The sequence below is a fragment of the Centroberyx gerrardi genome, chromosome 13 (assembly GCF_048128805.1).
Source record: "Centroberyx gerrardi isolate f3 chromosome 13, fCenGer3.hap1.cur.20231027, whole genome shotgun sequence".
Classification (NCBI taxonomy): Eukaryota; Metazoa; Chordata; class Actinopteri; order Beryciformes; family Berycidae; genus Centroberyx; species Centroberyx gerrardi.
In genome coordinates, this window is record NC_136009.1 from 23,970,082 (window position 1) to 23,986,016 (window position 15,935).

The 15,935-nt window shown below is 42.4% G+C and overlaps 2 protein-coding genes across 2 annotated transcripts in view; one reads left to right on the forward strand and one right to left on the reverse strand.

The window, feature by feature from the left end:
* The window catches only part of tep1 (telomerase-associated protein 1), a 36,814-nt gene extending 28,657 nt beyond the window's left edge, over positions 1 to 8,157 (reverse strand). Inside the window, exons 1-8 of the mRNA XM_071921595.2 lie at positions 8,028 to 8,157; positions 6,834 to 7,372; positions 6,066 to 6,248; positions 5,373 to 5,522; positions 4,552 to 4,716; positions 3,507 to 3,644; positions 819 to 890; positions 357 to 481 (exon numbers count right to left, since the gene is read on the reverse strand). Coding sequence (XP_071777696.2) covers positions 357 to 481; positions 819 to 890; positions 3,507 to 3,644; positions 4,552 to 4,716; positions 5,373 to 5,522; positions 6,066 to 6,248; positions 6,834 to 7,370 — 1,370 coding nt within the window. The 5' untranslated portion in view covers positions 7,371 to 7,372; positions 8,028 to 8,157. The remainder of the gene's footprint in view (positions 1 to 356; positions 482 to 818; positions 891 to 3,506; positions 3,645 to 4,551; positions 4,717 to 5,372; positions 5,523 to 6,065; positions 6,249 to 6,833; positions 7,373 to 8,027) is intronic.
* A 313-nt stretch (positions 8,158 to 8,470) lies between these two features.
* On the forward strand, positions 8,471 to 14,851 carry LOC139928886 (uncharacterized). Its single transcript, XM_071921596.2, has 5 exons — positions 8,471 to 9,299; positions 10,393 to 10,488; positions 10,679 to 10,784; positions 11,683 to 11,784; positions 12,224 to 14,851. Exons 1-4 carry the CDS (start codon positions 8,780 to 8,782, stop codon positions 11,738 to 11,740), a joined length of 780 nt encoding a protein of 259 aa, XP_071777697.2. The 5' UTR covers positions 8,471 to 8,779; the 3' UTR covers positions 11,741 to 11,784; positions 12,224 to 14,851.
* The last annotated feature ends 1,084 nt before the right edge of the window (positions 14,852 to 15,935 follow it).

Consider the following 15,935-nt stretch of genomic DNA (forward strand, 5'->3'; position numbering starts at 1 on the left):
GCCTTGGTGCGTTTTTGTATGTAACATTTCAAAAGATAATGACACCATGTACATAGTAAAGGACAAGATATTTTATACAATATGCACAATATATATGTTTACACTATTCAGAAGTTGAATTTATGCAGGGATTTTTGGAGGAAACTGAGGGGGTTCAAGAGTAAATCGAGGGAATTTCAGGACACAAACTATCCGATAGCGAGTGTGTGATATTTAGCTTGAGCTTGTTCCATGTGAAAATACTCCCATTTGGGCCACATGTAACTAAAATCAACCAACAGAAGGGGTGATACCAAAATCTGTGTGTGTGTGTGTGTGTGTGTGTGTGTGTGTGTGTGTGTGTGTGTGTGTCTTACTTTCTTCCCAGTATGGCCATAACATGCTGGGCTGGTTCTTTAATGTGGAGCCTCTTGATCATCTTCTTCATACTGAACTCACTCTGCTTCTTATCCACCACAGCTGGACTGCCCTCTATCTGCAACTGCAGACACACACACACACACACACGCACACACACAAAATATTACAAACCAGTGAATTATAATAAAAGTACAATTTAGCCTAATGTTCCTCTAAAAGACTAAGAAGTGTGGTCTCAATGCTCAGAATTAATGCTTTTATTATGAAAAATTGTTTTAGCAATGGTGTTTTTTTTTTTTAGCACCGTTGCTGCATCAAATTACGCAGGAAAACAATCCTATGAATACATAAGTATCTGTTTAACAATATGCAAAAAATCTTAAAACTAAAACCTTTCAAAAATGTATTCAAACCAACTGCATAATAATAATAATAATAATTTATGAAAATAGACTCACAAACTTCTTCAGCATACTTGCATCTGATCTGAGCATGTTTGCCCAGTCTTCCAGCTGTTTATTGGTTGGTTTCTGAAAACGGAGAGATAATGGAGGATAATGAATGATGGAGAGAAGAGATACAGTATCTACACTGAGTGTTAATGAAGAGGAAATTGTTTAAACCTACACTCTGTTACCAGCCTTTTGCTTATTTATTGTAACAAAAAGGAAACATGGCCTTTCAATCCATTTTCTTTTTTTTTTTCAATTATTTATTTATTCATTCATTTTCATCATTCTTACAGTACAGAAGAAACAAAAAAGTAGGATAAAATAATAGTGAGTCAAGGCACATCTAACCGGGCTAGGCGGATGGTCAGAGGTCCATAAGGGGTTCCCATGTTCTCAGAAAGATATCCCCCTTATTTTTTCAAGTATAAGTGCGCTATTCCAGTCGTAAATAACAGGGCAGTGACTGAAATAGATAGCTAAATCATGGCAATACATCCATTTTAATTAGGTTAATTCGTCCGAGAAATGAAATGGGAAGCAGATTCCAATGTTCTAATTCTTCCTTGATCTTTTTGAGTAGTGGGGCGTAGTTTATACGAAACAAATCCTTAAGTTTAGGAGACACATTCACCCCCAGATACTTAAATCCGCTCTGTGCCCAGGTGAAGGGAGAAATGCTCTTGAGTTTGCTAGAAATTGACGAGTTCAGTAAGCAGGCATTGGATTTCGCTAAGTTAATTTTGTAGCATTGCTGGGATTGATTTCTCTGGGTTGGTCAGGTACAGGATAATATCATCAGCATACAATGAGATTCTATTCTCTGTTTTCCCAATATCTATTCCGGAAATCTCTCTACTGATCCGTATGGCCTCTGCAAGGGGTTCAATTGCCAAATTAAATAAGAACGGGGATAATGGGCACCCCTGCCGGCAGCCTCTATATAAGCCAAACTTTTCAGAGAGAGTGCCGTTTACACATATTTGAGCTTGTGGATTGCTGTACATAGACTTGATCCACCTGATACATCTATCACCAAAATTTAATTTCTCCAAGACAGAGAATAAATATGACCACTTGACTCTATCGAACGCTTTTTCTGCGTCAAGTGATATTACTAACGCTGGTCGATTGTATAGGGTCGAGTCGTCAATTACATTTAATAGCCTCCGAATGTTATCTGAAGCATAACGTGCCTTTACAAAGCCGGACTGATCAGGATTAATAAAATGGGGCAGTAAGTCTTCTAATCTATGTGCAATTAATTTTGATATTATCTTGAAATCGACTGGGAGTAATGAAATTGGACGGAATGAACATTCTGCGACGTCTTTGTCCTTCTTATGTATCAATGATATTACAGCTGTCTTCATTGATTCAGGAAGGATTCCATTCTCGAAAAAGTCTGTAAGGCCAAAAGGCCAAATAGAATTCTACAGAATATCCGTCCAAACCTGGAGTTTTTCCGGAAGGCAATGACATAATTGCTTGCAGCACCTCCTCCGAAGTAAATGGAGAGTTCAACTTATCATCTTCAGAAATTGAAGGCAGAGATACCTTCTCTAAGAACATGCGGCTATATGATTTGGAGGGGTTTTCTGATGTGTACAGCTGTGTGTAAAAATCAAGGAATGAAGACTTTAGTGATTGTATTTCAATTGACCTGTTGTGTTGCGTTCAATTGACCTGTTGTGTTGCGTATACATTTTATTGTACGATCAGCACGTTCTTTTTTAAGCTGATAAGCTAAGAGCCTGCTAGGCTTATTGCCATATTCATGATAATGCTGTCTGGTGAAAAACAGAAAATATTTGATATGTTCAGTTTGAATAAGATTAAGACTAGTTCTAACAGCATTTAGCTTACTCAAATTTTCATATGTGGGCGATTGTTTGTGAGATTGCTCCAGATTAATAAACTCCTTTTTAAATTGTTCAGTTTGTTTGGTTAACAGTCTTTTTCCTTGCAGATGTGTATGAGATCAGCTGTCCTCTAATCACAGCTTTAGCTGCGTCCCATATTACTGCAGGAGTAACAGGGGAAGCTGCATGATCCTGTCTGTATTGTTCCAGCCATTGTCTGATGTTGTTGCAGGCTTCAGTGTTTGTAAGAAACATCTCGTTTGATATTAACCAGATTGTTCTCTAGTGCTGTAATAGAGTTCGCCATTTCGCCCAGACGAGTATCTATTCCATCCAGCTTCGACCCGAACTCAGAGCGGAGCGCTTTTAGCTCAGTTAGCACCTCGGATATATTCGCCATGTTGTTAGCCTCGGTGTTCTCGACCGACGAGGTTGTCTTCGCACTTCGTGAGCTTGTCTCGCGTGCTTTAGTAAAAATGTCACACTCTTTGACTGACAAAGGTTTTGACATAGTCAGGTCCGAGTTGTGGGTCAGGTTTGTAGAAGTTTGGGGTAGTTTTATGTGCGAAGTTGTAAGGAGCCATCCTCGTTCGGGTCACGTGAGCCCCCCCCCCCATCTTTCAATCCATTTTCAATCCAGGCAGCTAATAGTGTGTGGGTTTCAACTATTTTTGCACGGTGGAGAAAAGAAGAATAAAGGAGCAAGAAACACATTTATCACTAATATTAACAGTGACAGCAGCTAACAGTGACAGTTTTCTTTCCATGGGACTATCAGACTGGATATAGGTCAAATAAAACAATAAAACAGTGACCAAACTCATTTCCTCTGTACCTTGCCTTTGGACCTTTTGCGGCTGTGTTTACAGCGGTGTTTGCGTGTGTTGTACTTGGCCAGCTGATACTCGCTGAACTGCTTGAACTTGTCGGCCATGGCCTTCTTCAGGCAGGCTGGCAGGGAGCGACTGAAGCACTGGAGACAGAGAAACAGTGTTTAGACTGGACAGAACAGAGAGAGATGGGCTGATATGAGCCCTCTTTCTCTCACAGACAGTCTCTCTCACTCTCACACACACACTCACATAAAAACAAACCAGTCAAACCAACAAATATACAGTTGAACAGTTTCAGAACAAATCAGCAAAACATTAGCTTTTATTGGAATAAGAATGAGTCACTCTTTGGGGTTTGAAGAGGACTGTCATGTACAAAAAGCAGGATAAATCTGAGCGCCCAACTACCAGCTAATTGAGAGTGACTCACTGGCCCAACATCAATGACCGGTCTCACGGACTTTGAGGCGCTTTCCCACTAAATCCAAAAGGGCTTAGGGCCGTCCCACTGCAGAAATCAGCAAGTGTTTTTAGGGCGCTGGTGTGAACTTTTAGAGCCTTTCATGCAGACTTTCAGTGAGTCTGCAGACCTGCAAGCTTTTCAGGGGGAACTGCCCATAATTCATAGCATCAGCGACTTTAATAAATAAGGACATGGGGAAGTGTCCAAAAAAAAAAAAAACAGCAACACACCAATCATGGCAGGTGGTGGCAAGAAAACCTTTACCTGTAAAAGGTAAATATCTGTCTTGGTAGTGTAGTGTTTTTGTGTACAGTTGTTTGTATCTTCAGTCAAACATATTTTGCGCACAGTTTCCATGTGTGTTTTCATCCGACTGATGAAAACAGATGGTCAAGAACATCTGGGATTTCGACATGAGACTGCAGCATTGCTGTATCCAAGGCAACGTGTGATGTCACGAAGCCTGTCTCGTTCCTCCTTTTTAGAATATTTGAAGCCCTCACACACTACGCTGAACACACCGGTGCAGGCTTCAGTCCAGAGGCCGAACTTCAAGCTTCCCCCAGACTGCGGCTAAGACTTACTGTGCTGTAGATTCTGACCACTTCCAGCCAATCAGACGGCAGCTGTACAGCGGCACAGAAGTATCTGCGGACATGTGGCTTGGTAGACGGCTGGTTGGCGGCCAGAGCCAATAGGAAGTTCGCTGTGATGCGGATGTTCAGCTCCTGTCTGGTGTACACTGCCACCTGGATGGGGGAAGAAAGAACAAATATACTGTATATGGCTGTGTGTATGAATAGTTACTAGCACATGTGTATGAATAATTTGACATTTATTTAATAATTTGACAATCTTAGCCCATTAAGTGACTGTTGCACTGTGTACTGTCTATATGCTTTGCTTATTTTCACTGTTACATTGAAGTTTGTTATGTTGTAAATGTCAGAGCAACTTTTCCATCGGTACTAACAAAAAAAAATCCACTGCTCTGTCTCTGTGGCAAAAAACTAGAATCTATTACAATAAGTTTTGTTCACAGAAAATTATATATAGTGAATAATAAATGAAAATTGCATGAAAATGCCCTCAGAGAGCAAGGAAATGACCACGACTGCTAGAGAAAATGTGAAATTAAAATTAGCACTGTAATTCAGTCTTACTATAATCTAAAACTAAAATAACTACAGACGAAATGTTTTAGAAGTAATGATTTTAGTATGATTAAAAAACATCTTTAGCACTACAGCCTCAACTTTAAACAGCTTAGACCCAAACAGCGACAGATATGGGACAAAACTAGAATTATCGCCCCAAGCACCACAGCTGCATAAAATTAGAGGAAACACTGCACAGGACACACACTCATACACACACACACACACACACACACACACACACAAACCTTGAGAAGAAACTGTGGGTCAGAGGCGGAGATGTCCTTAGCCAGGTTTGTGATCCTGGTCCACACGCTGTCCTCTGAGTCCCATTCCTTCTGGCCTGGAGCCTTGCTTTTATTGACCAGGGAGCAACACACTGCGTTCAGCAGGTGATACTGAGGGATGAGACGAAGCCAAGGAAGCATTTGTTCAGAAGTCAGAGGGATCAGAATCGCTTTATATAAACATTATTTAAACATACAGGAATACATCTTGGTAGTCGACACGGGTTTCAACGACAAAAGCACCTCACATACAGCACAAAGAGAAATGTACTCCCCAAAATTTGAAAGTGCAATTCCTAATTTCTATTCCCTTACAAATTCATTCAAACTCCCAGTGGTTCTTGTTTCATTGTGTTATAATCTCAGGGATAATTAGTGCCTAAATTGTCTAGGATGTACTTCTTATGAATCTATGTATTGTCCACAGCATTACATATAATCATATTTATCATATGAACAAAAAAAATTCCTATAATTACTGAATTTGCCAATCCTTTATTGTATTATATTCATCTGTATTGCAGCTTATTTTCTCCTGTACTATTATAATATGCTTTGGCAACACTAATTCACGTCAATAAAGCTTTCCCTGAATCTGAGAGGAGAGACTATTTCTATTTCATACAATATCCACAGTAGAATACTCTCTCTTACCTTTTTATCCTTCAGTTCCTCTTCAGCTTCATCCTTTCCTCTCTCCATTTCAGCAAACTCCTCCTGCCTGATTGCCACAGTTTGGTCTCGCTCCTGGTCGCCCAGCTCTGTTTGCAGGACCGGTAACTCGATGGTCAGGTCGGCCTCGTCCTCCGCAGGCAACACACCTTCTTCCTCCAAATCCTGTTGATGCAGAAGAATGTAGTTGAGAACAGTAGCCATGCAATAGGCAGAGGTGTGACCAAGTCAACTTTGCTCGAGTCCCAAGTCAGTCTCAAGTCTTGAGGTACAAGTCTCAAGTCTAAATGTAGAACAGCAAGTCAAGTCAGAACAAATCAAGAGTTCAGTATCAATTTAATATCTTAAAGAAAACTAAATATCTAGGACTTTTCAATGCAATATGGTTTTAACAGGATAAAAACTTGGTAAGAGCATCATGGGTTTGATTTCTATAATCAGTTTAAACTTCAATAAATTCAATCATTCTTTTGTCAAGACTTTAGGAACCTTTTCAAGTCATCAAAGTACAAGTCAAGTCAAGTCTCAAGTCTTCTCTTCATGCATTAAGTCAAGTCTCAAGCAATTGAAATTGTGACTGGAGTCCAAGTCATGTGACTCGAGTCCCCACCTCTGGAAACAGGATTCATCAAACTTGCTGGTGTCATACATTCAAATATTTTCAGTTGATCTTGAGCTTTATTCCAATTTGTGAAAAACAGATAAAATGGTAAAAAAAAACAACAAAAATGGAAGAATATTTCAAAGTACCACGCTCGTTTCTTCACCGCAGGACTGCATCTCTTCAGATATTTCCTCTCCTCCTTCGTCTCCTCCATCCTCCCTCTTCTGCTCTCCACCCAGACCAGGATAGAGGGATGAGGGAGCGAGGTGAGAGGAGCGGCTGAGCAGAGCGCTGCCGGCCAGGGAAGTGGAGAGCAGAGAGCCATGGGGGAGAGAAGCAGAGATAGCAGAGGAGGAGAGGAGGGTCAGGTCTCTAGTTAGGAGCCTGTTCTGGGTGCTAAGGAGGGGAGAGGTGAGGGAAGGAGAGCAGGAAGAGGAGGAGGCGGAGAGGAGAAAGGAGGACGTGGTGGAGGACAGGCTGGAGGGCTGAAGAGAGGGGCAGGAGGAGGGCTGCGATGCCAGGGAGGAGAGCCGAGAGCTGGGCTGAGGCATCAGCGAGGACGCCTGGGCCAGGAGCTTGTTCTCCAGACTCGGAGGAATGTAGTTGGAGAAGAGGCTTCTGCCCGATGCGGCCGGCTGCTCTCCAGGAGCCACATCTGCCTGCAGCAAACTCAGCGCCCTCATCTCTGTTGAGAAAGACGTCAATCGAGGGTCAAAAGCCATCCCAAAGGTGAGCCTCTCTTCTAAAATCATAGATAAACACAAATCACTGTCTCCACCCTGGACAGCAGTAATTATTAAGATAAGCTGTTCAGCAGCATTCCACTAATTGTATGAACAGGCGCTGTACTACTGCAGTTAAGGTGTGTGCTCACATACGGGCATTTCTATTACAAAGACAGCAATAAAAAGAGGACAAAGTTTGCAAACAGTCAGCCAGAGGCCCAACAGACTGAATGGTGCGTCAGTAGATACAAGGAGAACCACAATGCATAGGAAACAACCACAAATAACTTGGAAAAAATTGTGCACAGATATGGAACTATGTGTAATAATGACACATTACATCCTTACAAATATAAACAAAAATAAAGCATAGAGCTACTGGATTGTGTGGATTGAACTTACAGTATTTAGTTGGTAGAAAGAAAATAATTTTAATACTGTCATTTTAAGAACCATATTTGGCTGCTATACTTGACTTGAACAGAGAGAAACCATGCTAGAATTGAACATTAGCCAAGCTGGTACCTACTGTTTTTCTGTGTAATGACTATGACTCAGAGTTTGCATAGGCGTGGTGGTTAACCGAGCCCAATGCAAAGAGACGCACAAACTTACCTTAAACCACAGTTCACCCTCTGCGGGCAGGCCGGTGACTCTGTTCAAATCTGTGCAATACTGTATAAAGTTAGCTTTTTATATAATGTAGTGTCGGCATCTATATATAAAGTCTAGTCAGGCAGTGTACCTTCTGATTTACAGTAAATTTCCTCATTCAGCTGCATGACTGGCCAGAGCAGTGCTGATTGGTCAGTTTTATTGTGTACCTTTTTACCGTAATAACACAGGTATGGGTCCCTTCTCTCAAATAATCATACACTTGAATAAAATAAAGACGAAACTGCTTCAGATACATTAGGCGGAAAAAACACCAAACACATACAAACAAAATCACAACATCTGCATGCGTATTTACCGTTCAACGATTAGATTACAAGTTGTTTAGGGGACATGATGACGCTACCGTAATTATTATTGTATGGCGCAAAGGAGGAAGCGAAAATGCTCCATTTCCGCTGCAGCAGCGAGATCGGGAACGTCAAAGAAAGAAAAATGTGGAGAGAAAGGACAAATTGAGGCCAGAGAAGGGACGTTGAACTACAGATATCAGCTTTGTAGAGCTTCGTAGATAGATATTGGCTATTATTTTGAGTTCTTGACTGAGTATTTAACTATATAACGGTCATTTCGAGGTTAACAGCGTACTAGTGACTCGTCCCCTTGTTCTGCGGTTCGCTTTGAGGAAGCAGGTCGGCTAGCCAGCTGAATTAGCTAGCGAGCTAGCTGGTGAACGGCTCTCAGCAGAAGAGATGGGGACGAGAGCAAGTCGCTTACAAGAAGACCCGGTTCCCTCAGCTTTCGGAAAAGATGGCACAAAGCGAGACTCGTACCGGCGACCCCGCTGTACCAGGCCCACCAGTCTTATGGTAGACTTCTCGGGGAGTTTTGAGGACACAGAGGCCAACCGGAGCCGATCGGAGGAGGGCAGTGACTCGGACATGGGGCAACAAGCGAGCGCCGACGGAAGCCCTGCCGACCACCACAGCCTCCCCTCCAGCATCAGCCAGGCATCACCAGCGGACGACAACAGCGAGGACAAGCCAGAGGAAGACGGGAATACTAGCCCAGATGCTCCTGTCAATGCGGAACATCAGCCCGGGGAAGAGACAGGCCGCATGCCCCACCGCACTTTTTCTGAGCGGCTGCCCGGGAATCGGCACTCTTCCGGGCGCAATGTCGCCGCAAGATCCGCCCGGGTTCGAGGCACACACCAGCGGCCGGTGTCAGAGGCTTGGATCGGCCTTTACCGTGTCAACAACCGCCATGGCAGTAAGTTAAAATAATCGTACAAAAACAATAGCGTTTTTTGCATGTCGTTTTTTGGATTTGTGCGCATAAATCACATATGTTGCAATTGTTTGCTGATCGTAACGTTAATGGACTGTGAAGGAGTTGCTTTGTTTGTTTGTAGATGTGTATGACAGCTCAGTGTCAGAAACAAATTAATACAGCAGCAACTAGATTTAAAGTTACATGGAATTCAACAATGTGACCCTCAATCTGGCCACTGCTTAATGAAAATGGATTATTCGGGGAATTTACATTCCTGAACAGATAATCTCTTCTCTCGTGCTCACATGCTGACTAAAATCATCTGAGACCCCATTGTATGAAGTGGACCTGCTATGGCGTAAAACTGGAGGTAGTGACATAAAAGCTTTCTCATGTCACAAGGCCTATTGACAGTGGTGATCATTTAATAATGCAGCTTATACTTTCAAAACATGATGTTACTTCACCTCCTTCTCCTTAAGTGTACAGAAAAGGGAACATGAGCTTGAAGAGGAAGCAAAAACACACTCCACATTATCTAATAAGTTGCACAGAAATGGTGGTAATGTGGTAAACAGGAGATCTCAAGCCAAAACACAACATGGGGGTGAGTTTCCCGGGGCAGCCCTCTAGCAAGTGTAGGGAAATGGGTCGAAGGCTTCACATGCCCGCTCACTGCTGGCAGCGGCTCATGGATGGAGGAGGGGAATGTAGGGCAACGAGGCAGTTTCTCCCCTCCTGTCCCATCTGCGGATGGCCGTGACCCTGGCTATCCCTCGGGCCCGACTCGCTGTTTTGTGTGTGTGGCGGACTGATGCAGTCAAACACTGCTGCCAACTGGAAAAAGTAAATTTGGATCAACTGCCACCATCACCGTATCAATCCCACAAATCTTTATCAGTATCTGCGGGATGACAATACAGCCCCTGTGTTTGGATGCTTGTATTTCAGTCCCTGTTTCGTTTGGCAGGTCAGCCTGTGTGAGCTAGATGTCCGAACACAGCGGCTGCCATGCGCATCATCTATCATTTATGTCTCGCCACGACACGGCGTGTTAATCTCAGCTCTATTGTCTCTCTACTCTGTGCAGATATCCGCTGTCCTTTCTGTTCGAAGCCTTTCCCAGGAGGTCGGATCGAGGATCACCTGTTGAGCTGCCTCACGTCTCCCCCTCTACCTTACAACAGTGAGTATCATATCACAGAAATGCTCCATGTACATTTTTGATAGCCTGAAAACGCTGATGGTTGTTGGCTCCTTTTACATAAGTGCAGAAAAACAAGTCATAAATCCCCTGAATTGTCCCCTCCTCTGTGTTGATGGTGACACTGCTGTTTTTAAGCCCTGTGTGTGTGTCTGTGTGTGTGTGTTTACAGCGGATGTGCTCAGTAAAGACAGCGGCGAGTGCTCTATCTGTCTGGAGGATCTGGTACAGGGAGAGACCATCGCCAGGCTGGCTTGCCTCTGTGTCTACCATAAGAGGTAAACTATTTTTTGTTTTATATGCACAGTAATAAAATACTGAAGTGAATTCATAAAACACAGAAAGACGAGGTGGGAAAATAGAAATTTGTCCAGGTGAGATGAATACAGGGATCCTGCACAGGTCTGGAAAAGTCTAGAAATTGTATTTGGTCATTTACAAGTGTGGTAATTGGACAAGAATTATGGAAAAGTAGGAAGCAAAGTTTGTTTCTATGCTATTACACATATGACCACACATTTCCAATAGTCATAGACCAAATGATATGATGTTCCTAAAAATAATGTTCTATAGAGTGGCATGGCCTAGTTGACAGCCATTATCAGGATTTATCATTTTGAAATGTGCAGTTTCAGTGAAGAAATAGTGTATTGGAAAAAGCCTGGGATTTTAAAATGAAAAATGAGTAGGAACCCTGTAAAAAAAAAAAAAAAAAAGATCTTGCCTCAAAAGCAACAACCAAACCAAAATAAAATCAAGATGAAAAACAAAGACAATTGAATTTTATAACAGAGAATCAATCACACAATACACAAGGAGGAAAACGGTATAACAGCAAAAAAAAATGCAAAAATGCATAAATGATAAGCAAAATAAAATAAACACCGGCTTCTCACATCTTATCGCTGGTTGCTTCACATTGAAGGAGTCAGAAAACCTCAACCTCGTTCACAACCTATCGCACTGATTATATTTAGTCATGTTTCACACTATGAGTGAGTGAATTACGCCTTGTGTGAGACACCACAATCAAAACCACACTTCCTTTTGGGTTTTTTGGAGCATACAATGGGCACATTGACTTGAGTTAATCAAAATGTAATGTTGTCTCTGTATCCCCCCCCCCCTCTCCCCACCCCCACCCCCCTCCCCTCACTGCTTGTTCCCTCCCTCCAGTTGTATTGATTCCTGGTCCAAGGTGAAGCCCTGCTGTCCTGAACATCCCTTCGATTGACTTACGGGTCACATGTATTCCACACAGTGACCAACCCGACTCAGGTGTGTGTTGAGACACTTCATCAGCTTCAACATTATGATCTGCAGTAGATCTGTGTAGCATTATGTCTTGACAATAGCATTTGCTTGGATGTAAGATTTTCTACTCTCCAGTGTCAGAAACATTTAAATCACCAAGTACAGTGAAACAATAAACTAGAATCTGTCTCGGTGACATTGGTGCAGAGGCATATCGTCAACGTAAAGTTAAGATATCACTTTATTAATCCCCTTGGGGAAATTCGGGTTTTACAGCACATACTAACAACATAATATAAGGACAACAGGGTGTCACGTGTGCGCAGGGAGTGTGCAAGACAAACTGCCGACAGTACGACACACATCACTGCACATATCTCACTGCAGACTATATTCAAATACAGTAGATAGATACAATACTTCATTTGTCTAACTGGCACTCTCACCTGTTCCGCCCCTACAGGAGACTACACTGAATCCCAATACTGCAGAAAAAAAATGTATATTTGATTGAACAAAACAAAAAAGCCCCCCCCCCCCCACCCTACCCCCAGACACAAACCTACATTTGAGTGGATTTGAGGCGGTCCTAAGAGGAAGCTACAGTTGGTAACACCCGACCCTCTCCGTCTGGACCGGTCCATTTGAACTTGGTCTAGACCATTTCAAGCCAAACGCCAACAGCTGCTCCATCAATCTGTGGAAGAGAGGGTGGAGGGGAGGGGGGAGGGGGGGGTCCCCTCTCTCCTTGATGGACTTGGCTTGAAACCGCTGGACGCAAAGAAACGTCAAATAAATATTATCATCCCAGAACGATGGAACGCCCCACTAGAAAGAACCTCTCGGACTCGAGGAGGAACGCAAAAAAAAGAAATTGTCTTAACTGTGACTCTGCATCCTCTCCTGTGTATTTTTTCCCCCCGACAAATGGGATCGGTCGTTTTATCTACCATTTTGCAAAAAAAAAAAAAAAGTATTGTTCCATGTTATACATTGGATGAATGTTTCTTTCCTTGGCTAACCCCAAATGAACCAACCTCACACTGAAAGAGTGAACTGTTACCACGTCAATATTGTACTGCTTTATTTTGAACTAGCTGGCGGTTGAGGGCTTGTTTTTGTGAACGGGGGCTGCTGTAACTAGGTGTTTTCTGTTGTTACCTGTATACATTTCAGGGGGAAGTTTGGGGGGTGAGTTGATTGATTGTTTTTGCTGAGTAGGTCAGTTTCTTGTAGGTGGTTAGTTAGCGCTGAACTCAATGTGCTGCTACTTGGTGGTTGTTTAGGAAGGTTTAGGTATTTCATAGGGCCATAGTAGCGCTGGCGTCGGCACCAATTTGAGCACTTTTGTCCCTCAAGGCTTATTTCTTTTTCTCAAATAAGGTTGTATGTGTGTAAGTGTGCGTGTGTTCATATGACGACTGGGGACAGAACGTGTCCTGATGGTGACGGTATATTCGAGATAGTGTGCATGTGTGTGTGTCTGGCAGTGTGTGTGTGTGTGTGTGTGTGTGTGTTTACAGTACATTGCCCAGAGGTCTGCTGGTCAAGAGGGTTCCCTTTTTAATTTTTTAAAGGTAGTTTTTAAACTACAGCAACATACTGCTATGTGTGGCAGTGGTACGCGACATGGCGGCTCATTGGTCCCATTCGACTTTGCTAAAGGAATGCGGTTTGGGTCTTGTCCCGTCACCCCGCCTCGCTCTCACACTCTCTCTGGGGACTAGTCCGGATTTTTGGACCAGACCCCAGCGGTAGTTTGGCCATCTGGTTACATTAATGCCGGATCAGGGAGGGATGGAGGGACGGGCGGGTTGAGGGATGTATTTTTGGGGCATGTTTACGCCATGCGGCAGCTGCCTCATTCCCCAACAATGGAGGCTATGGACAGCTGATGGCTAATTATTGTATTAACTCCCCCCCTCTTCCCTTTTTTAAGACTTATAGACATTGTATCATCACCATTGTGATTCTGATTATCGCTAAATGTGTTAAATGGCTTCCTTTGCCTTTTTTTTGTGTGTTGATTGCCTTTGCCGGGTGAAGGGGTTCATGTGCAAGCAGGTATTTGTAGTGTTTTTAGGGGTGCGTTGAGATGCTAGCCTAACAGTAAGGCTGCTGGGACGCAGAGCCTGGCTGATTCAGGTTGTGCACAGTCCAGGACGGACCGGCCGTACAGATTGAACAAGAAAAACATGAATTCATTGCTTTTGCTGCCTGCTCAAAGGGCATGTCTGCTCTACATGATACATTTCTATCCTACCAAGTTATGGATCCGCACAAAGGTCAGCTCTGTGCACAGGTTTCCCATCGGCTAGTTTCTTCACCCCAGCCTTTTTTTATTTTGTCCCCAGTGTCCTGCGGTCCGAGGTGCTATGACTTGTCCTGCCACTAGAGGGCAGCCCGTGCATGTTTCCCCCTTTTTGTATTGAGAAAAGAAGAACAATGCCAAAAGTCTGTCTGTGCTTTGGGAGCTGTGTGTGAGAGAGTGCGGAAGAAGAGATACATTGATCATTAGATGTTACATTTGTTGTGGTGATAATGAGTAATGATGTTGTATACTTTGAGCGGGAGGGGTGGGGGGGGGGTAAGGGGGGGTTGTTGGGTTGTCAGTAAAGATAATGGACAATCTGAAGCCCCACGTTAGTCATTTTTGATTTTTACCCCCCTGTAAGCTGTGTGGTGCAATACCTCAATTTTTACCAATGCTAACTAAACGCTCTGTGTAAACTAGCTCCTCTCCCACCAAGGATGATATTTTGTATAATGTTCCTCCATCCTTGGTTTTGAATCACGGGGCGTTGATCCCTCGTCCGCTTTTGAGACCGATGTATTGGATGAGAATAATGAGAATGTTTTTAAAAAGAGTCACCACAGCGGTATCTGCATCCCCAAGATATGGACAATCTGCCTTTACTCTGGTATAGAAACAAATTGAGTTTTATTTATTAAAATTGTAAATATGTAATGCAATTCAAAAAATGGCTTGGTCTTTGTCTGTTCAATATACTGTTTCTAAGCTCCGATCTTTTGTATGTCTCAGAAGTTGTTTTTATATGTATTTTTTACAATAAATATATTATGTGTGAGAGCTGTCTTTGTGGACGTCTGTTTTTATGTGTTTTGAGTGTTCATCATGTATTTGTGGTTGTGTGTTTGTAAAGGTTCAGTGCAGTGAGACCCAAAGTCAGGACGTACTGCAGGGTCAGATGTGTCCCCATGAACCAAAGGAATATATGAAGAGTTTTATTCCAAAATGCAGCATTTAAATAGATTGAACCTACTATTACTAAATGGTTGATAACAGAATTTTAAAACAAACTGTACTTTTAAAATGATATTTAAGTTGGGTTATTTAAGTTAATAGTTGACAAACTGATAACACCTTTACAGATTAGTTCCTCTATATTTTAGAGGAACCAAAAAAAACCTCAAAATATAGCACCATGGAATTCAAGTTGACTTGACTCTAATTTGCAATTATAGTTTCCAGCTTATGCATTGCATAGTCTCTATCAGTAGGAATTTACTGAGTTTATTAGGTGCATTGCTGTTGAATTATCAGCAAGTGACAGGATTACAAAAATTTCAATTTTTGACCCCCCCAAAAAAACATAGTTACCTGATATTCACTGCTCAGTATTTACAAAAGACATAATTCTATTCTACAAAATGTTACTGTTCTTAAGATAGCTGACAACTTTAACAATATCAAATTCCAATATGTGAGTTTTAATTCCAGCCGTCATTTTTATCAGAATAGGAGCCCTACTTCTCAAATAGTGGACCTCACCTTAACATGCACCTTTTCAAATACACTATCTAGTCTAAACATACCACAAACAATTCTGCCTGGCAACATCTGACAGGTTCCCAAACGTATTCAGGTCAATTAAAACATCTGATAAGACCTAAGTAGCTTCATCTAACAAGATTCTTGTTGTTCGCTGTGATTTTGTTCTGAACTGACAAACTCTAAGTGGATGATAACCACAGTGAGCAGAGTGAAGGCCATGATCAGAAAGTTATTTGAATACTTACTATACTTTGATTGTGCTTAAGTCTAAATAATGAAATAACAGTGAAAGTGAACCACTCCTCTCCTTGCTGTGTGGACCCCCTGGAACCACCTCAACGACCCCTGGAAGACCTCAGACCGCACTTTGCCAACCAGT